Source organism: Nannobrachium achirus, assembly GCF_963921795.1.
Source record: "Nannobrachium achirus genome assembly, chromosome: 17".
NCBI classification, from domain to species: Eukaryota; Metazoa; Chordata; class Actinopteri; order Myctophiformes; family Myctophidae; genus Nannobrachium; species Nannobrachium achirus.
The window spans coordinates 16,789,444-16,815,149 of record NC_137824.1 but is presented as its reverse complement, the minus strand read 5'-3'; the positions used below and the strand labels follow the sequence as shown (position 1 = coordinate 16,815,149).

Below are 25,706 nucleotides of genomic sequence, written 5' to 3'. Positions count from 1 at the left end.
TGTGTGTGTGTGTGTGTGTGTGTGTGTGTGTGCGCGTGTGCGTGTGTGTGTCTGTGTGTGTGGCCTGTAGACAAACAGCCTGGTGAGCATCGTGTACCATCGGGACTCCCAGCAGCAGGGCACGGTGGCCACCAGCGTCCTGACCGTGGCCAGCGTCAACAGCAACGACACGGGGCCGTACGTCTGCACCGTCACCTGCATGGAGAAGTCCAAGACCGTCAGCACACAGCTCATTGTTCACGGTAAGAGCTCTGCTCTGTCGCTTGTTGCTTCACAAACCTTTTCACGTAGAGCAGTAGTTCTCGACCCCAAAATAATCATATCGTTGTTGTCGGGTGAAAACCCTGTATGTCCAAAACCGTTCGTTTTGCATTTTCATTTTAAAAATTATTTAAACTAGTGAAAACTGTTTTCACTACTTTTGTGCGACGGCCTTGTGTGATGAAGCAGGGCTTTACTTCGCGAAAGAACGTACAAATGTGAAACTTGGAGATACAAGGTTTCCACCCGACAGCGACGATATTTTAACCGGGGACCCACACCACCCTGGCAAGCACTAAGAGTTGAGGCATAACACGGTTCTATTCTAATTTCTGTCTCTAATGCAGTATATGACAATTTGGCCAATGTTTAATTTGTCATTGCGACCGTAGGTCGCAGTTTAGTATGTGAACGGTCACAGCTTGACCGTATCTCTGTCTGTCTTCTTCTTTCGTGTATCATCGTCCTTGATGATTGGTTGACAACATTTAATTTCACAAGATTTCTTGTTACTTAGGGGAGGCCATAGGGCTGGCTGTCGTCTTCCCCCCTTGCTGACGTCGGCTTAGGCAGTGTCTGTCTGTCTATAACGCCTGACACCGTGGTTCCCCTGACACATCACTGTGACATCACATGTGACATCAGGACTTCATATGGGAATGCCCATGTATGGAGGAAGACAGCCCATAGCTGTGTGGCTGGTTCAGACAGGGGTCTCCATGTATGGGCATAAAAGGGATTGTATGTATGATGTCAGATGGGATAGACGTCATAGTATTTTCACATAACCAATAAAGCTACCGTATATCATTGTTTTCACCTGAAGAGTGCCTCAGTATTCTTTCCCTACAGTCTGCCTCACCACTACCAAGTAGAACTATGCGTTCCTTTGCTTCTATAAATACGTGTTACACTGAAGAGCACCTGTTCTGAACCAATGTGATTGAACCCGGGCAGCGCTTCCTTTTAAACCGTAATAAACTTCAGTCATCCCAACAACCAGGATCTGGCTAAGATCTCGCAATCCTTCATCGACAGACAGCTTGGCATAAACGCAGCCCGCACCACCGCCGACCGCTTAGGCTTATTTCCTGCTTCCTTCCCAGACAGGATGATTCAATCTGTAAACATTCAATCCATAAACGTCAAAATGATCACTTTCATCAAGTTCCCTGGCACACGTTAAAAGGCACGTTAGTTTTTTTTTTTGTGTAGGATGTGTGACATCATCACATTTTCGGAGCCGCGGCAGCTGCGTGTGGTGATGAACGGGCGAGTGTCTCTGTCTGTTTTTGCAGAGAAACCATTTATTAACCTGGACTACAAGAGCGGAGCGCTGGTGGAGGTCACCGCCGGACAGAAGTCGTTCAAACTGCAGCTCAACGTGTCTGCCTACCCCACGCCTGAAACACTATGGTAAGACTACTAGAAACATTATGGTACTGTAAAACTACCCCACGCCTGAAACACTATGGTAAGACTACTAGAAACATTATGGTACTGTAAAACTACCCCACACCTGAAACACTATGGTAAGACTACTAGAAACATTATGGTACTGTAAAACTACCCCACTCCAGAAACACTATGGTAAGACTACTAGAAACATTATGGTACTGTAAAACTACCCCACACCTGAAACACTATGGTAAGACTACTAGAAACATTATGGTACTGTAAAACTACCCCACTCCAGAAACACTAAGGTAAGACTACTAGAAACATTATGGTACTGTAAAAACCCCTCACCTGAAACACTATGGTAAGACTACTAGAGACATTATGGTACTGTAAAACTACCCCACTCCAGAAACACTATGGTAAGACTACTAGAAACATTATGGTACTGTAAAACTACCCCACTCCAGAAACACTAAGGTAAGACTACTAGAAACATTATGGTACTGTAAAACTACCCCACTCCAGAAACACTAAGGTAAGACTACTAGAAACATTATGGTACTGTAAAACTACCCCACACCTGAAACACTATGGTAAGACTACTAGAAACATTATGGTACTGTAAAACTACCCCACACCTGAAACACTATGGTAAGACTACTAGAAACATTATGGTACTGTAAAACTACCCCACACCTGAAACACTATGGTAAGACTACTAGAAACATTATGGTACTGTAAAACTACCCCACTCCAGAAACACTATGGTAAGACTACTAGAAACATTATGGTACTGTAAAACTACCCCACACCTGAAACACTATGGTAAGACTACTAGAAACATTATGGTACTGTAAAACTACCCCACTCCAGAAACACTATGGTAAGACTACTAGAAACATTATGGTACTGTAAAACTACCCCACACCAGAAACATTATGGTATGATTACTCCAGACAGACTACACTATAGTAAGACTACCTCACACTAGAAACATTATGGTAAGATTACCTCACACTAGAAACATTATGGTCTATGGCTATATATGGTCTTATGTTTTTTTTTTTACCATTATATCATGAGTATCGTGAGGAACTATTATATGAAGATATTGTAGGTTGAAAATTGGTGAATTCTTCCTATAAGTATTAAAAAATAGAAATTACAAGTACATTTTAATATAGTGCATAATTTTGCAATGCATTGTGAGCTTGTAGATCAGCTATATTTACTTATTTTTAATTGAGGACTTAAGTGGTTAATTCATATAATGTCGTGAATTCAAAGGTACAGTCATAAGCTTCCAAAAAACAACAACACTCAAGTAAGTAGTACATACTCAAACTTGTACAGTTCTTGAGTAAATGTACTTAGAGACTTTGCACCATTGGTGATTGGTCATTTGCGGTGTTATTATTGGACACCTCACAGCGCTGAATTCCACCAATGACGTTCATCCGTCCAAGAAACAGGGACCACCTTGAAGAGATTAATATGTTTTTGTTGTGCTTGGGAAGATATTGGCCGACCGTGTCTAATGTCTGATGGCATATCCCTTACCACAAACCACAGGAAAATAACATGCTTACGGTTGAAGCACGATATGCCATATGGTCTGAGTAGAATCTAGTATTTAGCCATGCAACGCGAGAAGTGGATCATCGGCAGCCTTAATTATGTCCAGAGAGGGACTGCAGAGTAGACCACCACTGGAGTGCACATTAAGACGGGCAGCCATAGCTGCTGAAAATATACTGAACTAGAAGCAGTGCTCTTCCGAGCACAGGTCTCCACCAGGCCACACAAATCAGCCTGTTATAGCGCCACCATGAGGCTGATTTAAAAAATGTGGGGCAGAGGTTCTGAATTAGCATCCAGGGAGTGTGTTTGCTCAGTTTGGCAGCGATCGGGCCAACGGCGCCGGAGATTAGCTGGTAACAACCAGGCCACACAAATCGGCCTGTTATAGCGCCACCATGAGGCTGATTTGAAAAATGTGGGGCAGAGGTTCTAGATTGGCATCCAGGGAGTGTGTGTGCTCAGTTTGGCAGCGATCGGGCCAACGGTGACTGAGATTAGCTGCTCACAAACTGCGAGGACGCACGGACGGACGGACGGACGCACGGACAGACGGACGGACGGACGGACGGACGGACGGACGGACGGACGGAGGGGAAAACATACTCTCCCTCAGCCTTCGGCTGGTGGAGACAATAAAGTTAAAAAAAAAAATACCTCAAAAGTTTAATTCCCAGCCTCTGCAATGTGACGAGGTGTTCTCCCCACCAGTGCTCACCTGAGAAGCACTCAGCTGGTTGAAGAAGAAAATTAAAAAATGTCCCCTGTGTGAAATACCGTAGGTGTAATATGTTAATATGGCACTGGTTCTCGATGTGGGACCACCTGAAGTCTAAGGGCTCTATTTAGATTTTCTTAAGTACCAGCTCTTATGCCCTAAAACTCGACAACTCAGCTGCTGGGATTGCTACTAAAACTCGACTACTCAGCTGCAGACCAAGAGTGTGACTCCGGACCGGGCCTCCATGAAGCACGCCTGTGGACCTGCCTGGATCTGTCTGTGTCTATCTCTTTCTCTCTCTTTGTTCCTTACTGTCCCCCCGACTCGGTCGAGGCAGCACGGCTGTTCACCCCAGAGTCAGGATCTGCCTGACGTTTCCTCCTCCTTAAGAGGGGGTTTTTCGTTACCATTGTCGCAAATTGCTTGCTCAGGGTGGGGGCCTCAGACCTGTGAGGTATCCGCTCGGGTTCTCTCGAGGGGGTACCTCACGGGTACAGGTTCTGCTCGGGTTCTCTCTCTCCTCCCCCCACCCCCCCTACCCTTACCTCCCCTTCCCCTCCCCCTACACACGCATGCGCATGCAGCGCCTGTGAGTGTGTGTGTGCGTTCGTTCGTTCGTTCGTTGCTTTGTTCGTTCTTGTACATACGCATGCAGGACCTGTGTATGTGTGTGCGTGTGCCCCTTGTTTGTCTTTCCCTTGTCTCTCCCTTGTTTCTCCCTCTCTCCTCTCTCTCTCTCATGGCTCTTTAGCCTTTGTAAAGTGTCTTGAGATAACTTGTTATGATTTGACACTTTAATAAAATTGAATTGAATTGAATTGAATTGAACTTAAAGGCCTGTCCATACTGACTCCGACCACCAAACTGTTCGTCAGAAAGGTCCGGTTCAAAATGTTGTCACTCGCATCTCCTGAAAAGCATTAACCCGAATTAGAGTTCGGAAAGCTGCACATCGGAAAGTGGGAACTCTCCGACGAAAGGTTCGGTAGTCTGAGACAGTATGGACAGGCCTTTAATTTAAGGCATAAGAGCTGGTACTTAAGACAACCAAAATAGAGCCCTGAGAGTGTGTGTGTGCGTGCGCACATGTGGTTGTGTCTAACAATCATACCCGTAACTACCATCGTCAATGCACAGCAGTATAGGTGTAGTGATTGCATTTGCAACTTCTGGGTTCCCATGGTGACGCGTCTACGCAACACGTTGTTGCCACAACGTGGAAAGGGAGCTTCTTGCCTTGTGGAGACGGCTGCGACGGCGGCAGGTTTATCTATCGAGTGCTGATCATTTCCGGTTACAGTTTCTGTCTGCTTAAAGTCGCTAATGGCGGAGCCGCTGCTACTTGTGCCCATGGAGTGCAGTGACATTTGAATGTAACCATTACGGCACCTACCAGAGTGTCCCTGTATGCCTTACCTGTGCATGGACATACAGTGTTAAACTTTGCGTGTGTATTTGTATTGGCTGCTTCCAGGTACAAGGACGGTAAGCTGATCACCCAGCGCCCAGAGTTCAGGATGAAACGCATGCGGACGCATCACAACCACGCCCTGGAGATCAAGGACGTGTGCGAGGAGGACGCCGGCCACTACACGGTGGTGCTGAAGAACAGCGCCGCCCTGCTGGAGAGGTCGCTCAACATCACCCTGGTGGTCAACGGTAAGCAACCTAGGCAGTAGACACAGCGCCGGCGGGCCGTATACGCAGACTACGCACTCTGCGTAGTGCCCCCGCCGATCAAAAGGCCCCCCACCGCCCCCTCCTCAGCAGAAAAGAACTACTGCTGCATAATCGTTTTCAAACCGAAATCGCGATGCGAAATCTCGCGATTAGCGAATCGCAAAGGCCAATATGGAGACGTTTTAATTTTTAAAATCCCTTCATAATTGACTAAGCACGATCAAATCAAACTGTGGTGACTTTCTTTGCTTCCGCGCATCTCCACACCGCTGAAAGAGAAAGTGAATGTGATGTTTTGGCACAGTGCAGTGGCCACTGTGCAGGAGCATGGGAACAGCATGGGAACTAGGGGTGCTGCAGGTGTTCCAGCACCCCTATGGGGAAGATTTCATTTTTTATTTAAATAAGAAAAGAACAAATCAAACATAGCAAAAATAAGTTGCCTGTTGTTGTCGTAATAATAATTATATATATATATATATATATATATATCCATTATAAAATGGATTAAAAAAACGATAAAAAATATTAGGCCTATTATTTTTTCGCGGGCGCTCACTACGCTCGCGCCTGCAGGAAGGCCCAATAGCAGAATCATGCTTAGGGCCCCCATGGGCCCAGAAACGGCTCTGAGTAGACACCTGTACTGTTTATTAATATCCAGTCAGGGTGAAGTGTTGACAATTTATTAGGAAGATTCAGCAGAGTAACACCATTACAGATCATAGCATCAGGCCTCCTGGCCCGGTCTGGCTGCCCAACGGGGCCCCAATGTCCGACACTCTGACAGAGATGCAATTCTTATAAGGACACGTATGTGCTAAAGATAATAGTGGAGTTGAAGTAGCAGTCCGTGGGTGGAAATCAGCTGCTATCGAGTTAGAATTAGTTACGGTAGGCTACATTAGTGTGAAAAGTAATTAAATTCAGCCGCCACAGATGTTGTGGAGGTGAAATGACACAACACAGTAGCGGTTGAAACAGATAATTAAACTAATTGATTTCATTTCATTGTTATCAAGACTATTAGATCTACAAAACGATTATAATTCGTTAAAGCAAGTACTCCAGTACTTTAACTCAAGTACAAATTTGACTGAGTAATACGTTGCCTCGAGTGTACTGGGATTTTGTACTTCTTTCCTTCACAGCTAGTTTTAGACAAATGTATCACAAAGCTCACAAAGAGCCCATCACAAAGAGCCTGCGGTTTCATAGAATCAGGCACACTTATTGCTTATTTATATTTCTGAAACCACCCATGCATCTGTTGCCTCTCAGTCCCAAGACCCAATCGATTCGGTACCCGTCACCGGGAAACATTCTGTTCGCCGCCCAGCATCGATCGTTGCCACACCACCGGAACCAATACCCATTAAATGAAATGCAGACACACAGTACATTTGAATGAGAATCACTACAAGTGCCAGAGCCTGCAGACTTCATTTGTTAACTTGCGCAGTGCAGTGGTTCTCTAACTTTTTCATGTCACAGACATCCAAATGTATATGTATTTGGCCACGGACATCCATTTGAAAATAGTTTGTGCCAGGGACCCCCATGCCAAATTTATGTTGTTAAACTGTTTAAACAAACTATTCTTTTCAATTGTTCTCAATATATTAATGTATCTACAAGCTCACAATGCGATTGTGAGCTTGTAGATTTATTTATTTTTTAATTTTTTAACTACCATTTTTGTAACCCATTTTTCACCCGGTGCCAATGCCTAAGCTGTAGTCCTGCGTGCTACTCTCCCTCTGCCAACCTGGGGAGAGCCCCGAACTGAGCTCATGCTTCATTTAGTGCATGAGGAGTGAGCACACCGCTTCTTATCACCTGACAGTGGGGAGCTTTGCTGGTAGGACGTAACGTGTGGAAGGAACACGTTATTCCAACCAGTTCCTTTCCCCTCCATCAGGCCAGGGGGAGGCAGTATAGAGACCAGGATTACTGCATGTTTTTTGCGAGGGTACCTACCCTAGGAGACAAGGGGAGAACATGCATCCACACAGAAAGGCCCTATCACCAACCCCACCTAGAGTATGGGCACTGATGACACAGGGCCCCCAGCATCCCTGTCGGGAATCGAACCCAGAACCTTCTAGCTGTGAGGCGACAAAGCTATCTCAGGATTGAGAATATACAGTAGAATTCCGACCTGAAATATAATTCAGGCGAAACCGAAAACTGCCTCGTTGTTCAAAGAAGTGTACAGAGTCCGCCCGCCAGATGTTTGTTATCTGCAGATCCCCGCTCCGCTCCGCAGGGACCCTGGGTGTATCTGACCCGCTACAGAACTCTAGGGAGCTCTGTGAACTTCAGATTTAAAGATGCTTCAAAGCTCTCATCTTCAGCCGCAACTCGTCGAATGTGAATTCTAACCTGCCAGACAGTGGAGTCAATCAGAATGTCAATACTTTGGGCTAAAACTCTCTGCAACGGAAATGGGAATAGCACTGTCGTAATGTCACAAAGTACGTTTCTTATTCCCATACTGCAGCAGAGACCTAACTGCTGTGTCACCCAGCAGACATGGAGGAGGTTAGGTCACCTTGACATAGTGTGTGTTTTGCTGGTGGATTGGAAATAAAGTACAAAGCGTGTGCATTGGCCACGTACGTTTATTTCTGTTATTATTGTCAGAACTCAGAACCGTACTTCATAGTTCAAGACACGTCTCATAACTTTTATATTGACGTTGACTTTGCAAAGGAAACGCTGACCTCAGGGTTGGTGTGCCAGTCAGCCGGTATGAACACTGAGCATTATAATTATACTCCCTCCGCTTGATACCTGGGGGAACAGCACATCTCCTCTGTCCTTCTCTGTCCTTGCTCTCCTGTCTCCAGCTCTCCACTGTCCTGTTTTATGTTTATGAAATAAAACGCATAGTATTGTCGCTGCATGAAACGGGCGCTGACACCTCGTAACCTTGTATCTAATAATATAATAATAATAGTTACCTACTTCCTCCAGAGGGGGAAATTCAGTATTTTCAGCCCAACCCACCTACAGTACATACTGTAATAGATACTGTGAGGCTGATCTGCACCTATTGTACATACATATATATACTGTGTTTTTAATTATACCGACCTGTTGCACATAGAACACACTGTGAAGTTGTTTATAAAAAGTTACAGTACAGTAGCTACTACGGGGAAAAAAATGCCATTGGTGTATAAAATACACCAAACTTTGTACAGCTGAGATGTTTTTTGCTTTTGCACTCTCTTTCTTTCCTAAGTCATTATTACTTATTATTTTATCTTTAGATGTGTTGTTTTCTGTTGTTCTGCTTTATTTTATATACAGGTATATCACTGCATTGTCTGTAAGGATGCCGAACAAAAATAAGTTTTACTCTTATGTACCTGTACAAAAGACGTAACAATAAAGTACAACCTTGACCTTGACCTTGATTCGCTGCCCACAAGGAGCATGTGAGCAATTCGGGGTTGGTCTTTCTCAGGGACACACATCGGCATTGCTACGCTGGCCTGGAATCTAACCTTTTGTTCATAAATGAATGCCGTATTTGTTGTACTTCACCACGTGGCAGTTAAGTGGCATGCCAAAGTATTGAAATACCCAAGTTACAAACCTCAAAGTGGCGTATAGTGACCTTGCAGATCTTCCTTGGAAAAGAATAGACTCTTCAACTACAATGGCATTCCACAGAGCTTGTGACAAAATAATAACGATCGATTTTGGAGGTTAGCGCCTGACATTGACAAACTGTAATCACGACTCTGCAGTTGTGGGAGTCCATCGTTGTGATTTCTCCACCTCTCCCCCCCAGTCCCTCCACAGATCCATGAGAAGGAGGTGGCGGAGCCCTCCAACCCGTACCCCAGCGGGAGCGCCCAGACCCTGACCTGCACCGCCTACGGTCACCCAGCACCCAGCATCCGCTGGCAATGGAGACCCTGGGGCCCCTGTGTCTCCAACAACACCCGCAACATGTGAGATATTTCTGCTATACACACACACACGCGCGCGTGTGCGCGCTGTTGCAATGGTGCAGCCAGCCGTGGATGAAAACATAGATATATTCTGCAGCTGTGCATCGTATTGCATCATAGTTGATAATATGGGTGGGCTTCTAATGTGCAAATTCTCCTTCCCTGTGTATTGTTGGTTTCTTCCTGAAAGCAGCCACTGAGTCAAAAGGCCCGATCGAAAAACACAGATTTAATGACATCATAAAATCATCCCCTCCGCTTTTACCATACAACAAACACTGTGGGTGTGGCTAACTTCAGCTGGGTCACCATGCCCACATTTCAAGCCTGTCGATCCGCTGCTTTTTATATTTTTGAGTGGTGCCTCAGCACTCCAATGCTTGACCCAGTGTGTAGGTATGTATGCAGGGCCGGACTGGGACCCAAAATCTGACCGGGAATCATATACAGTACACCCACCCAGGCCACATTTGCCCGCCAGGCCACATTTGCTCGAGGGCGTGACGGTGTGCGCGAGCGAAGTTTGTTATTCCATATAGACTGACAGTCACACGACAGCACTCTTAAACTGAGTCACACAATAACACGTTTAAAATGACAGTCACAAAACAACACTATTAAAATGACTGTCACACAACAACACTCAAAACCACCATGACAACAGACTGCCCCACACAGTCCTACATTCCAGTACTTTTCTCTAATCATTCTCTACCCTCATCATAGTGTGTCCTGTCCTATATTCTGTCAAACAATCCATGAATTGAATACCAAGGACCTCCAAAGTAAACATGACTGTAAAAGGACTTATTTGGGGTGTTTTTAGAATGATAACATCCAGACTATCATACCTCAAGTGGCAGTCTCAAAGCTTTTCAGGCTGCCTGCAAGGTTGCAACCTGTGGATGTATTTTTGGCCAGACCAACCAAATATGTTGTGCAGTAAGATTAGCAATTTACATTTTCATTACCAGTAAAAACAAAGGTTAAAACATTAGTTAATTAACTTCTCTATTCATTTTGGTCAGAGGTCATCAATAGTATGTCCCTTGTCACTGGTGTCATGTTACTGAGCCAGGCCAGCTAGCGCAGAGCTCGGCTCTGCTGCCACACAGAGCCACTGTGTGAATTTAATTAACTGAGTTTTTGCACAAGTAAAGCGCAATCAAGCGATGCACTGCACTGGCTGTAGCTGGCCTGAGGCTAGGGGAATTTTTTTTTTTTTTTTTTTTTTTCGGCGGCGCAGGCCACCGGGAATCGGCCCGGCGTTCCCGACGGCCAATCCGGGCCTGTATGTATGTATGAGTATACTCATAAGGCCTCGTATGACTAGCAACAGTTGCAATACCGCTGGGTGACCAAGTGGCGCTGTTGAGCAGCCTTGACAACAGAAGAATTCATATCGAGGGTATGCGCATGCATGAAGTGAATGGCAAATCGAGTGGCAAAGTGAGTTTAACGTTGTTTAATGCAATCAGATTGGACATTTCTGTTTGGATGCCAGAGAGTAGTTTTTTACTTCTGGGTATGATGACGATGTCACGTGCATACCCTCTATAGTTTAACACTGCTCAAAGGCACCACTCACTCTTTTTAATCCTGACACTACCTATACACTTTTTTGACTAACTTTTTCACACTTTTTTGACTACCTATACACTTTTTTGACTTGAGAACTACTTTTAAATGACCACCTCAGGGTTTTTTGGAGCGGCACTGGTGTTGCATATAAATGCACTTGTAATGGGAAATAGTGGAGAAGGAAAAAAAAGTCTTCCACCCATTCTGTATGGAAGTGCTAGGTTTTCGGTTTCTTTGCCTCGGATATTTTTACAGAACTTTGTAATGGAACTGACGTTCGTTTGCTCGCAAAACACAAAGCATTGCATTGTGGGTTTTTTATTTACTTATTTATCAGTACCCAAAACATCAGCTTTATCCTCTGATCATTTTCAGAGCTTCTCTGTTGCTCCAAACTGTATGATGAAATAATTTGAAATTTGCGGGAGGCAACAGTCTGGCTCTCTCACCTGAACTGCGTGTACGTGTACGTGTACGTTCACACGTATGCTTGTGTGCGTGCGTGTGTGTGTGCGTGTGTGCGTGCGTGCGTGCGTGTGTTTCAGCTTGTTAGACTGCAGTGTATGTGACATCAGGTCATCTAGCTCAACATAAGGATGAACTGAACGAAATGTAAGTTTGTTCAAAATGTACGCCAGATGTTAATTTCTGCAGATTCAAAGATGCTTCGAAGTTGCAATCAGAGCTGCAAAACTCAAATGTGAATCCTAACCCACCAGTGGCTGTCAAGGTTAGAATAATTGAGTTGATCAGCTCTTCCATTTTGTATTCTTTTTTTATTTACTTATTTGTGTAACCGTATATTTTACCTTGTTAGTGTTGATAAGTGGAAATGTGCGGCTTTTCTCTGTTCAACAGGCTCTTCAATCCCATAGTTATACTGTATAATGAATGAGTTTGAAGTTGAAGTTGAAGAGGCACAACATGTAGGAGGGGAGAGGGCATCCGCTGTTCGTGTGAGAGATGAAGGAGTGCTTCGTTGTCACATCTAGTGTTTATCCTATTCATTCATGTCACGGGCAGTTTTATGTTTTTGTCAGTGGGATGGATTGCAGCCTAACACACACTGTACATCAGGGTGGGTGCCCACACTTTTTTGACATGAGAGCTACTTTTAAAATGACCAGCTCGATATGATCTACCCACTCCCGAAGAAAAGTACCTGAGGGGGCTTTGGAATATTGCTGCACTGGCATTTGACAAACTCACTTGAAATGGGGAAACAGTGGGGGGAAAACTCTTCATCCCATTCTGTATGGAAGTGGTAGGTTTTTGGGCTCTCTATAATACTAGTGGCTCTTGAAAAGAAGGCATTGCATTTGGGGGGGGGGGGGGGGTGTTGACAGGCCTTTCTTGATCTCAATCAATCAAGTCACCTTAAAGGGGAAGACCACCCATTTTCAATATTGAAATATGTCATTAATATACCGTAGAGGAGTTGTGTGGAAATAGAAAAAAAGTTCCCCCCCTTCTGTGTTGCCTAGAACTGGAGGATTGATTTTGGGGTTTGTATTGTAAAATACAATGTGTGATGTCATCAAGTTGTACTTTACAATACAAACCCCAAAATCAATCCTCCAGTTCTAGGCAACACAGAAGGGGGGGAACTTTTTTTCTATTTCCACACAACTCCTCTAAGGTATATTAATGACACAGTTCAATATTGAAAATGGGTGGTCTTCCCCTTTAATGTGACGGATGCCAAAAAGAGGGGTTTTGTGAATTTGTTTAATTTTTTAGGGGCATGTCATGTGGTCTACCTGCACAGCCTTTGTGATCTACTGGTACATTATGTATGTGATATGGGCAGCAGTGGACGGCAGTGGCTCAGGGGTAGAGAAACCGCCATTAGAACACGGAGGGTTCCCAAAGGGTTCCCAGTTCTATCCCGGGGCTCCCCCAGAGTTAATGTCGAAGAGTCCTTGAGCAAGACTCTGAACCCCTAGTTGCTCCGGCGGTGAGCAGGTTGGTGCCTTGCATGGTTTCCTCCGCCATCGGTGTATGAATGTGTGCGTGAATGGGTGAATGCAATGCACAATCTCTGTAAAGCGCCTTGGATAAAGGCGCTATATAAATGCACCATTTACCATCTATGCCAGGTACTTTTTGCAAGCTCGTCCCCAATGTGAAAAGATACGGTTCACACAATCATCTGTCACTGGAATGCAGACTTTCTGTGGAGTTCTAATCAATTTGTTACTGATGAGGCAATAGGAGTCGGAGTCAATAGAGAGTATGCACATGGATAAAATGAATGGCGAATCGAGTGGCAAAGTGAGTTTAAAGGACAACTTTGGGTTCATATTTTCAGTCATTAGAGAAAAGAAAAGATGAGTGTTAAAATGTTTTCATTTACTGCTTTCTATTGTTTTAGTGGTTTTAACGATTTTGATTTGCATGCATGCCCCGGTTGGGGGCATGCAATGCAAGTGACTAAATATGTCTTTTTAGACATAAGCCCATTCCCAAGATAGACCGCAATCTTTCATGCGCAGGTGTGACTTATGGGGGCTGGTGTAAATAGTAACAAAGAAATTGCCGGCTTATTGTGTCTAAAAATACATGTTTAGCCACTTGTACGCATGCCCCCACCCACTGAAATCAAAATACTAAAATCGCTATTTTTTTTTTAGAAAGCAGCAAATTCAAACATTTTAACATTCATCTTTTCTTTTCTCTAATTACAATCTAAAATATGAACCCTTGTTGTAAAAAAACAAAGTTGTCCATTAAGGTTGTTTAGCGTCGTTTAATGCAATCTGATACTTTTCTGTTTGGATGTATGGGCTGTCAAGGCCAGAAAGTATTTTTTTTGCCACTCAGTAGGAGTTCCTGCATAATTTCTGGGTATGATAATGATGTCGCACGCATACCCTCTATATTGTAGGTGGTGATGGACACATAGACATCAAAGGGGGGCTTGAGCCCCTGCCCTTTTATCCGTCTGTAAAAAGTGCCCTCTGCAGACCATGAATGCAGTTTTTTTACTATGGTGAAAGAAATGCAAATGCCCTCTTGGCAGCATTCAAGAGAATTGCCTTTTCCAAACTCTCCTGAACTTGAATGCAGCGTCATATGTTGAAAGAATTGCCCTCTCTGTGTAGAAATCCATGCCGTACACACCTCCAGTATTATGATTATGATTATGCTTAGTTCAGTGTGGTTTCAAGCACCGAAAATAGCCGACCTACAAGCTCACAACACGTCGCAGCGTGAGCTTGGTCTGCTTTTTCGATATTTTCACCAAAAGGCCATTTTAGAAATGTCAGCCCCTGCCTCTCTAATATTCTCTGCACGTCCCTGTTCTAGCTGCTACAAGAACAAACTGAACCACAAGACCACAGGCTGTACCAAAACAACAGCTATAGGCTATCATCATTCCAAATTTCTAAATTATTCCTAAATAATACATGGACCAAACAACACTGAGCTCAGATTTTCTCGTATCCGGCTGCATGCTTTCACGGCCTCACCGTAAAACATACTGACACCCCGAGCACGATTGTCAAAAATAGGATCTAAAGATGTTCCGGGTGAAACAAACAGAACGAGAAATAGTTTTATGTGGAACAAATCCAACAGCATGCTGCAGGCAGTTTTCGTTCTCCTGACATGTTTTTGCAAGTGAAACTGACATCAGGGCACTGTTGTGTTTTTACCCACTTGTAAAACTGTGCACTAGGGCATTCACGAATAGTGATTTTTAGTATTCGAATTGTTCGACCTCAAAGTATTCGAATAGTCGAATATATGACAGGACTGGCCAAACTGTCAAATATTAAGTAAGCAAGAGGCGAACATTGTGAAAATAGCCGATCTACATGCTCACAACGCCTGTGAGCATGTAGATCTGCTATTTTCACAATATTTATCTTTGCGAGGCGCTGTGAGCATGTAGATCTGCTATTTTCACAATATTTATCTGTGGAACCGAGTCACATTAAATGTAATACCTACAATTCCAAGTGCTTGTCAGGGTGGGGGTCCCCAGTTCAAATATGTTTATTTTGGGGGTCACGGGCTAAAAAGGTTTGAGAACCCCTGGTATAGAGCATTAACAAATTCATCAACAACTCATTCATTGACAACTCATTCTTATGACTTCCTATCTAGCCAAGCTTTATAAACTACATATAAGAGAAAACAATACAAAAATAAAAATAAGCGAATATTCGACTTCGGTGAACAACGTCGAATAGTGACTTTGATATTCGAATATTCTAATATTTGGTGAATGCCCTACTGTGCACAGTTCTTTTTTTTTTTTTTATATTTGTTTTTGGGCTTTTTGCCTTTATTGGATAGGACAGTAGACTGACAGGAAATGGGGGAGAGACAGGGAGTGACATGCGGCAAAGGTCGCCCGGATCGGGAATCGAACCGGCGACGCCGACAGGCATTGATGCCGAAATGGCAATGCCTCTATGGTATGCGCCTGGTCCACTAGGCCACCAGGCGCCCCACTGTACACAGTTCTAAACCGTTAATCCCCTCTGGATATTACGACATTTAAATGCTCCGTAAGGTTTTTACAGCGTGGCTCTGCAGGAGGCTAGCTGTCACTAAGATGCTGAGAGGCCCCAATCCAGCCTGCCCCCGATGTGGAAGACAATTAAAGGTTTTTGTCGCCAGCCACCACTGGGCTGAAGTTGGCGCCCGTGCGATCCTCGGGCCCTGTGCGATCCAGCATAGTTGCACCTGCGAGGGCATCTTTAAAGAGGCGGTGCCATAGTTTTGTACTTTTTCTAGTTTTCATGTGTCTAGGAGGTTGACAGTACTTCATTAGACCCCCTGGTGTGGTTGATATGAGCAATTATGTATTGTCTTTCTATTTGGGTTTTAGCTGTAGGCTGCCACCTTGTGGGGTCAAACGTGCCGGTCCAAAAACACAGATACTTATTACATCACAGAATCAACCCCTCCCCTAATTACCATTCACCCAACATACGTGGGTGTGGCTAACTTCAGCTGGGTCACCACCCACCATGACAACCACGCATACCAATGAACTGGTGGGTGTGGCCACATAAAAACATCATTTTAACTCTTTCTGTACACTTTTTTGGAAAAAATCTTCCTCCTAGTATAATCACACGTCACACCTTTGCCCTGCTCATATCTCCGCATCAGTATGACATCACACTGCTTGGTGTGTGCCGTCAGGGTCATTTGTGTACGGTGTGATGTCATACTGATGTCAGCAGTGTGATGTCATACTGATGTCAGCAGCTATGTCTCTATATATGGAGTTATATGTTGTTCGTGTCCAAATATGGGGCTTGTGAGGTCAGACTTAGTGAGATTCGTCGCTTATCTCCATATATGGAGGGAGAACCAGCTTATGAGCCGATGAGTTGTGTCAGAGTCGAGATCCTGCTTGCATCTAATCTGTCGGTAGATAATGCTGGTCTTATATAAGGGTCATTTTTGTACGGTGTGATGTCATACTGATGTCAGCAGTGTGATGTCATACTGATGTCAGCAGCTATGTCTCTATATATGGAGTTATATGTTGTTCGTGTCCAAATATGGGGCTTGTGAGGTCAGACTTAGTGAGATTCGTCGGTTATCTCCATATATGGAGCGATGTGTTGGTTATCTCCATATCTGGAGATTCAACCTTCAACGATTTTGACATCTTGTTACTAATCTGCCGGTAGATAATGCCGGTCTTATATAAGGGTCATTTGTGTACGGTGTGATGTCATACTGATGTCAGCAGTGTGACAGGAGATAAGCGACCAACGGTCGCTTATCTCCCGATTAGGGAGTCTTACTGGTCATAATAGTAGATAATCACGTTTTATAGGGGGGGGAAATCATGGCACCGCCTCTTTAACGGACCAGAAAATGTCACGCTTGGGAGATTTCCCCTTGAGAGCGCTGTATCAGGGCCACATATAATAGCGGGGCAGGTAAATGCATTTTTGCACTAAAATACTTCACAAGTGGAAAGAAACCTAAAACTTTTCACAAGTACTCCTTAGGGGTTGTTCCTATGATAAAACACGTTAGACACTGAAAAATCTAAATGGCTGCCATGTTTCCAAGATGGCTGCCTCTGAACAGTACGCCAGCCAGTTAATGTCCGATTTTCATAATATTAGAGTTGTTTTGTAGGTTTTAAAACATCGTGAGTTCATTTATTACTCTTTTAAAGCAGCCAGAATAACTTTTCTGACTTTTGGTTGGGGTCTTTCCTCACCTGGGACCCCCCAAACAGACCCCTGAGCTTATCTGAGTAGTCGCTTTGCTCCTGCTCCAGAGCAATGTTAAATTAGATCATAACTGAAGCATTAAAGTTGTTGTAACTGGGCTCTGAAAGCAAAAATGAGTAGTAGCAAATACCCAGGGGTCTTCCACAGGGGTCCCGGACCCCTAGGGGGTCCTCAGAGTTACTACAGGAGGCCTGCCGAATCTTGATGGGGAAGTTCCTTTTTTTTATATGTATATATATTTTTACATTTGAAACTGTTTTTATTAGTATTCTCAGTATTATTTATAACATGTGTGTGTTAGACAGACAGGTTCACAGGTATTGCAAGAATTAAGGTATTGCAACTTCTCACTTTGGGCGCACAGTCTAACATGTCCATTTATTGCATTGCACTAACACTGACAACACAACACACACACACCTCTTTGTTATCGTCACCCCAAAACCCGCACCCTATCCTCTTAAAGAGCTCACGGTCAATTGTACCCAAATAAATTCACTACTATACATGTCCTCCCTAATAATGTTGACAGTTTCCACTATATCATTTGCAGGGAGGAGAGTGCAAGGCAGGTTATTGTTTGAGCAGCTGCACCGTCCCTTGTAACCTGCTTTGCAAACACATTTGATGAGCTTTGCCTTTGCAGCAGGGATGGCAAGAAACCTGACTGGAACATACCCTCCACTCTCTGAATTCCATCTATTTTTTCAATTGATGGAAGCTCAGGGCAATTTGTCAGGTATGACGAAGTAGGCATCATAATACGATACCTTCATCAAGGGACATGATTTTGAGGAAGTGCAAACACATGAAGAGGCTGATACCCCGATTCCTTATCAAGTCCTTGCCTCCGGTACAAAAAAAGGAAATTGATATATTCGAGTGAGTTCAAGTTGATGTTACAAATGTCAAGGGTTCCTTTGCGTTTTTCAGGTGTTGACTGGGGAAGAACATTTGTTGGAATCACCAAAAAGACATGGGTCAATGCCTACTTGATGATGATGATGATGATGATGATGATGACCAAGCCACTAACCGCTTCAAGGACCTTGGCAAGGTCATTGGCCATTCCTCCTGAGCTTATAAATTGTGAGCTTCCATCAACATTGCAGTCCGAACATTTTGCATGCCATGTTTACAGTTCAAAAGGTCCAACAACCCTGGGATTACTCAGATGGGAACTATTTCTGTCAAATAACTTGGAGGGTGAGATGCTACCTCCAACTCGTGCTGCACTGCTACACCATTACCTCCGTGCCAACTCCGTCACAATGCAGGATAAATCATACCTGACAAATTTCCCTGTGCTTCCACCAATCGAAGAAAATAGATGGAATTCAGAGAGTGGAGGGTATATTCCAGGTTTCAGTTTTCTTGCTCTCCCTGCTCCAAAGGCAGTACTTGAGCCCATCAAATGTGTCTGCAAAGCAGGTTGTAAGGGACGGTGCAGCTGCTCAAATAACCTGCCTTTCACTCTATGCTATGGTGGAGACTGTGTCAACACTATTAGGTTGGACATTGAAGATGATGATGATGAAGACGAATATATCCTGCATGTCTGAAATTACTGTAGTGTAGTGAATCTCTTTGGGCGTAATTAACCATGGGCTCTATAAGAGGATAAGGTGAGGGTTTTGGGGTGACAATAACAAAGAGGTGTGTGTGTGTGTGTGTGTGTGTGTGTGTGTGTGTGTGTGTGTGTGTGTGTGTGTGTGTGTGTGTGTGTGTGTGTGTGTGTGTGTGTGTGTGTGTGTGTGTGTGTGTGTACAAACATTCCCGTGTCATTCCATCCATGTTTCATCTCTGTGATAACTTGGAAATGTTTGCATCTTTGACAGCTAATACACCAGATGTTGTTGTGGTTGATGAAGAGTCCAGGGAAGTGTCTGTATTGGAGATGGCCTGCACCTTTGACCCTAGCCTAGAGGAAGCTTTCATGACCAAGGTCATTAAATACCAACCTCTCCTAAATACGATCTCAGAGCTGGGGTACAGGTGCAGACTATTTGTTTTCATATTTGGCAGCCTAGGACATACCCACAGGCTGGTTGTTAGAGGGTTTCAACAACTTGGAGTGCCTAAAAAAGAGGCAAAAAGGCTGGCAAAGTATTGTTCCGTCTCCGCTATAATCGGCAGCCGCCACATATGGCGGAGACGCTGTTACTTATACCCGTAGAGTACCAAGTGCCTTGCTATTGTATCATGAAGACATAATGCCATGATTTTGTAAATGTTACTCTACTGCACCTATACTATTTGTGTCCTTGTATGCATCTCCTTTGTGTGGACATAAATAAATGGTTAAAATGTGTGTGTGTGTGTGTGTGTGTGTGTGTGTGTGTGTGTGTGTGTGTGTGTGTGTGTGTGTGTGTGTGTGTGTGTGTGTGTGTGTGTGTGTGTGTGTGTGTGTATGTGTTGTCAGTGTGAGTGCAGTGCAATAAATGGAAATGTTGTTCTGCACCCAAAGTGAAAAGTTGCAATACCTTCATTATTGCAATCCCTGCAGTAACAGCTGTCAACCATAACTGTTTTAACACAAAAAACATTATAAATAATACTGAGAATACTAATAAACCATCAAAGTACAATACATAAAACCAGGATACATAAAAACATTCAAAGTTTCAAATGTAAAAAAAAAAAGAAAAAAAAAAGATCTCATCGAGATTTGGCAGGCCCCCTGTAATAGCTCTGAGGACCCCCCCAGGGGTCCCGGACCCCCCGTGGAAGACCTCTGTTATTTGCTACTAGTCATTTTTTATTTCAGAGCATATTTCAGATCTAATTTAACATTGTTCTGAGCAGAGCGATTACTGAAATAGGCTCAGGGGTCTGTCTGGGGGGTCCCAGGTGAGGAAAGAACCCAACCAAAAGTCAGAAAGGTTATTCTGGCTGCTTTAAAAGTGTAATAAATGAACTCAGGATGTTTTAAAACCTACAAAACAACTCTAATATTATGAAAATTCGATATTAACTGGCTGGCGTACTGTAAAACATATCCGAAAAGGCGGCCATCTTTAAAACTGGCGGACATTTTGAAAATTAAGTGTCTAATGTGATTTTTCTAAAGAATGACCCAAGAGGTACACTCTGTAAAATTGTGGTGCTTCTTTCCAGAACTGAAGTATTGTTCTCCTTAACAGCCCCGCTATAAGGCTGCCAGCCTGTGGCACAAAACGGCAATAAAAACGTGCCAGGCCCAAGAGCCCTGCATCAGAGCCTTGACAGTGAGGGGCCGCGGGAGCTTCAACCCTGCCTCCACCTGACTGACACCACAGGCTGCTCACATGAAGTCCAAGATTTATATTAACACTTTGACTGCCAGACCCCCCCGGCCCCCCACCCTGACCAATGCCACCATTAGGTCCCATTCATTCTGCCCCGATTCCAGGGAATATATTGAAAATGATCCGATATTCACATCGGAACAAAAATGGGAGGTTTGGTAAAAGAGGATTTTTTTTTTTACCAAAAAATTTTTGGAGTGATTTCGGTGAGCGGTTTTGGAGATAGGTGCTCGAGAGTGCGCACTGCGCAAACCAGTCAATAACCTCAGAAATCTAGATTCTGAGATATTTGAGTTCAAAGAAAAAAAACTTTAGGAAGCCATAGCGACAAATTGGTAAATGGTAACGGAACACAAGTACCCTTGACAGAAAGAATGTGAAACCAGCTTTCATTCTCTGCAAAAAAAGTTTAAAAAATATTGTACCATCGTCTAGTTTCAAGGGGGCAAAGTGAAAAAGTATGGAATGACTCAGAAGGTGGAAGTTGTCTTACAGTTTGATAGAACTATGCACTGTGAATTCACTGTGTTTTTACCTGGTCTAGAAGGTCAGGAAGACAAAAAGTCAGAAAAGCGATGTCAACCTTTTATTTTATGGCAACATCGAACCCTAACCCTGGTGAGTACCTCACACATCCAGCATGAACATATTTATGTTCAACAATATTTACAAATATAAAAAAAAAAAAAAAAAAAATCACAAATATGACTTCACAAAAGTAAAATAAAAATATAGCTGCAAGCAGCGATAAAGTGGCCAAGGCATAAATAGCAGGAAAGCAAAAAGGCATCAAGGGAAAGCAAAGAAGACATCAAAGAAAAACTAGAAGCAGTGTTTGCTAATGTACATAGTAAGCCTTGCCAAGCCATGAAGACCATAACTGTAAAGTCTACCAAATGTCATGATTTTAAGCTTATATCAACCCCAAGCGGGATTCTATCCAACGTCCTTCTGCATGAAAGGCACATGCCCTGACCACTACACTAGACAGCCACAGCATCTGTTAACCATGTTTGTTTTAAAAAAAAGAAAAAAAAAGTTCTATATAGGCTGAGTGCCTTGATTTTATTGATTTTCTTTTTCTTCATATTTTGGAGGCTTGGGGTGAAATCAATCTGAGTAAATGTAATCTGAGTATTTCTGAAATTTTCGAGTGATCATATTTTCTTGTGCACGTGACCCCATATTGGAGGCCATATTGGAGGCTCGGTCTAGCCGCCTGTGCCCTATAGACATATGCACTCTGCTTAAAGATATTGCACGCACACGCATGCACGCACGCCACACAGCGAGAGAGCTGCAAGGCCCTATCCATGGGCTGTGTTTATTATTTTTCCTTTATCTTGAGTTTTGCCTTTTGTTCCTGAGTTCTATTTTTGTCAAAGTTTATTTTTGCTATTTTTGAATTTTGGGTTTCATTGTAGGCTACAAAATTGCATGGAGGCGGCTGGATAAATGAAAATCTTAAAACACCTCTCTTAAGCCGTTCTTTAGAGCCTAGGCCATCAGCCAACTTCACACACTGGTTTAAAAATATTAGAATGCCCAATAAGCAACTATAGTATTTTTATAGACACAAATTGCTTATAAGCATACATGGCAACCCAGGTACATTCAGAGCCCAGAGCCTAGAATGCCAACTACTGACACTTTAATGCAAGGACAACAGGAAACCAAATTATGTTTTTCAGTACGTCTTTTTCAGCCTCCGCCTCTTTCAGGATATGAACAGGATAACAGGGGCGGTGCCAGGAATAACATGAATATATAGAGATAATACTGAATGAAAGTACAAAGGTATTGGCATCAACTTGACATTTTTTTAAAATAGCAGATCTACAAGCTCACAATGCAATGCAACGCATGAGCATTTACTGGAGTAGCCTAGAAGTAAGAGTATACAAGTGAAGTATAAAATACCTCAAAATTATACTAAGGATAGTATTTGAGTAAATGTACTCAGTTACTTTTACACCACTGGCATTGTAGACCCAGATGCTTGTGAAACATGATAAAGAAATAGTCATGCAATAGTATGAATTTCAGTTTATTTACACAAAGGATTTGCAATTGCAAAATATTGTAGCAGCATTATTTTCTGTAAGTGGCTAGCAGAGTCAGACTTAACTAAACTTAAATTGTTTTTATTGAAAAACGTTGAGGGGAAGGCGGCTGGGGGTCAAAACTTGGAACTTTAGGGGCTCACATGGGGCTGCTGTCCTGTGGGCAGAGCAGACTATGGATTCCAATTGGGGGGTGTTGGAACCCAGCCAGCCTAGGTGGGGGAGGGAGAGAGAAATGAGGTGAGCTTCAGAATAATTACAGTTGAGCCACAAGGTAGAGAACAGGTGTTCAATCTGCCCGTTCCACACAGTTCAGAATAATGAACCCACTTACACTGCCTTTCTTTGGCTTCAATGAAGCAATCTGGGAGCTGGTACTGATTGTCAGCTGATTGTCAGATGGGCTTCAGGTGTGAGGCTGAGTTTCCCCTGCATGGTTTGAAACAATAAATGAATAAATGAATGCACTCAAACATCATTACTTTATAAAGAAACTCAAAGTCATTACTTCAAAATCAAATCAAACTAGGAATGAGTGTCACTGCGGCTGCTTTTTCCTACCCATAACCATAGGTCAGACAGGATTGTGTCAGTCTTTCTGCAGGCTCGCCATCTTTCAGATTCAGTTCTAGGCAATAAACCTGGCCTGGATCAAAGAAAAAGGCCAAATGAATAGAAAAACAACAAATTCAAATAATCTGCTGCACTACAGGCTTGAAACAAAATAATTCCATTAATCTGCCCAACTAGGCATTGGCATTAAACTCAAAATACATCAATTCAATAATCAACGTAGCAGCTAACATACAAGCATTACATTCCAAAAGAAATCGTTTAACATTTAGATCCCAAAACCAAAAACAACATAACATTTCAGAGCACATGGTTAGCTTACCAAGTCACATTGTTCCTCCATCACACACAGCCAGTGTATCGAGTGGATCAGGTAGGTATGGTCAGGTGAGGTAAATCTAAAAGCCACATTATAGTATGGGTAAGTATAATGAATGAAACTGTTAGAAATTGGAATAGTTGTTGGAATAATGAACAGTGTACAGACCTGCAGCTGCTGCATAATGTAGCAGTGAGTAGCAGCAACCACCAGCACCATGCGGCTTCAAACAATCTGAGAGGGGGGGAGTGGCCTCAACTCAACCACTATTTATACCCTTGCTTAAGAAGGTTGCCATGTTTGGTCGGGTTGCCATGTTCAGTTGCAGTACCAGGGTTTTCACGGCAAAATGTTGTAAAATGTATTTTAAATGCATGAGGTAAGGCTTGAACAGGGGACTTCTGGAATGATAGACAAAGGCCTTACCATGTGAGCTATGCACAGCTCTGCACAGTGAGAAAATATTACTTTAAATGTTTGTTTTAGAAGCAGAAGAATAATTTGCATGAAACTTGCAATGTTGATAGAATTATTAAAAAAGCATGTTTCAATTTTAAAAAAATCCGATCTGACAGATCTTTAGATATTGGTCCAAAGTTCATGTAAAAAAAGTTCTGTGCACGTGACGCGAAAGTTCCGGAATAAAAGATGGTTTAAGTGTTTTACGAACTGCTCCAAAAGGCGGAAAATCGAAGGGCGGAGCTTACTTAACAAAGACACAGATGTCTTCAGCTTGAGTCAAGGCACGCGTGTAAGCAAGTTGCATGTCTTCAAACAAAACGAGGCATGACTTATGCCCCTTTAAAGTTTGAGTTTTCAAACGCTTCGTATAGCGCCCCCCTTTGGCCAATTGGAGTAAGATTGCTTTCAGTGATATTTGGACTAACCCTCGACATATTTGCCAAATGCCATGAACGTGTCACTTTGCATGTATGATTTAGAGGCAGAAGAATAATTTGCATATAACTGCAACATTGAGTGAATTATTAAAAAATAATTTTTCGCTTTAAAGAAAATCCGCCTGAGTTTTCAGACCGTATTGGTCCAAAGTTCATGTAAAAAAAGTTTCGCGCACATTACGCGAAAATCCCAGGAGGAGATACATTTTTACTGTTTTTCATATAATTCAAAATTGTGGGAGAAGTAAAGGTCAGAGGTCAAAAGTCAGAGCGTAAAAGTTGTTCGGCATGAGGAGACGCATAAGTGTATACAGGTTCCATTGCTGTACCTGAAACAGGGCATGAGCTACACCAGTTCAAAGTTTGCACTTTCGAAGGCTTCCTACAGCGCCACCCTTTGGCCGATTGTTGCGAGCTTCGCGTTTTAGCCGTTTGGCATGGTCCTCTGCCATACTGCCATGAACGTGTCACTTTGCAGTATGATTTAGAGGCAGAAGAATAATTTGCATGAAACTGCATTATACGGTTAATTATTAAAAAATAATGTTTCGCTTTAAAGAAAATCCGGCTAACTTTTCAGACCGTATTGGTCCAAAGTTCATGTAAAAAAAGTTTCGCGCACGTTACGCGAAAATCCCAGGAGGAGATACATTTTTACTGTTTTTCATAGAATTCAAAATTGTGGGAGAGGTAAAGGTCAGAGGTCAAAAGTCAGAGCGTAAAAGTTGTTCGGCATGAGGAGACGCATAAGTGTATACAGGTTTCATTGCTGTACCTGAAACAGGGCATGAGCTACACCAGTTCAAAGTTTGCACTTTCGAAGGCTTCCTACAGCGCCACCCTTTGGCCGATTGTTGCGAGCTTCGCGTTTTAGCCGTTTGGCATAGTCCTCTGCCATACTGCCGAGTTTCGTAAAAAGCGACTGCACGGTCTAGCCGCTAGAGCAAAAGTGGCGGAATAATAATAATAATAATAATAATAGTGATGAAGTCCAATAACAATGAGTGGCCAAGGCATTGCCACTTCGTGGCCTTGGCCACTAATAAATGTGCAGCAAGTAAAGAATAAATAAAAGAATATAAAAGTCAAAATAAAGTACTGTATTCTAAGGCAGGCAGCACAACAATGTCTATTTGTAGTTGGCCACTAGATGGTAC

At 43.2% G+C, this 25,706-nt stretch overlaps 1 protein-coding gene across 1 annotated transcript in view; it reads left to right on the top strand.

Annotated features, from left to right (window-relative positions):
- flt4 (fms related receptor tyrosine kinase 4) overlaps nt 1–25,706 on the top strand; it is a 197,567-nt gene that overhangs the window by 102,280 nt on the left and 69,581 nt on the right. Inside the window, exons 7-10 of the mRNA XM_080746555.1 lie at nt 71–242; nt 1,560–1,677; nt 5,436–5,620; nt 9,447–9,609. Of these exons, the coding sequence (XP_080602681.1) occupies nt 71–242; nt 1,560–1,677; nt 5,436–5,620; nt 9,447–9,609 (638 nt within the window). The remainder of the gene's footprint in view (nt 1–70; nt 243–1,559; nt 1,678–5,435; nt 5,621–9,446; nt 9,610–25,706) is intronic.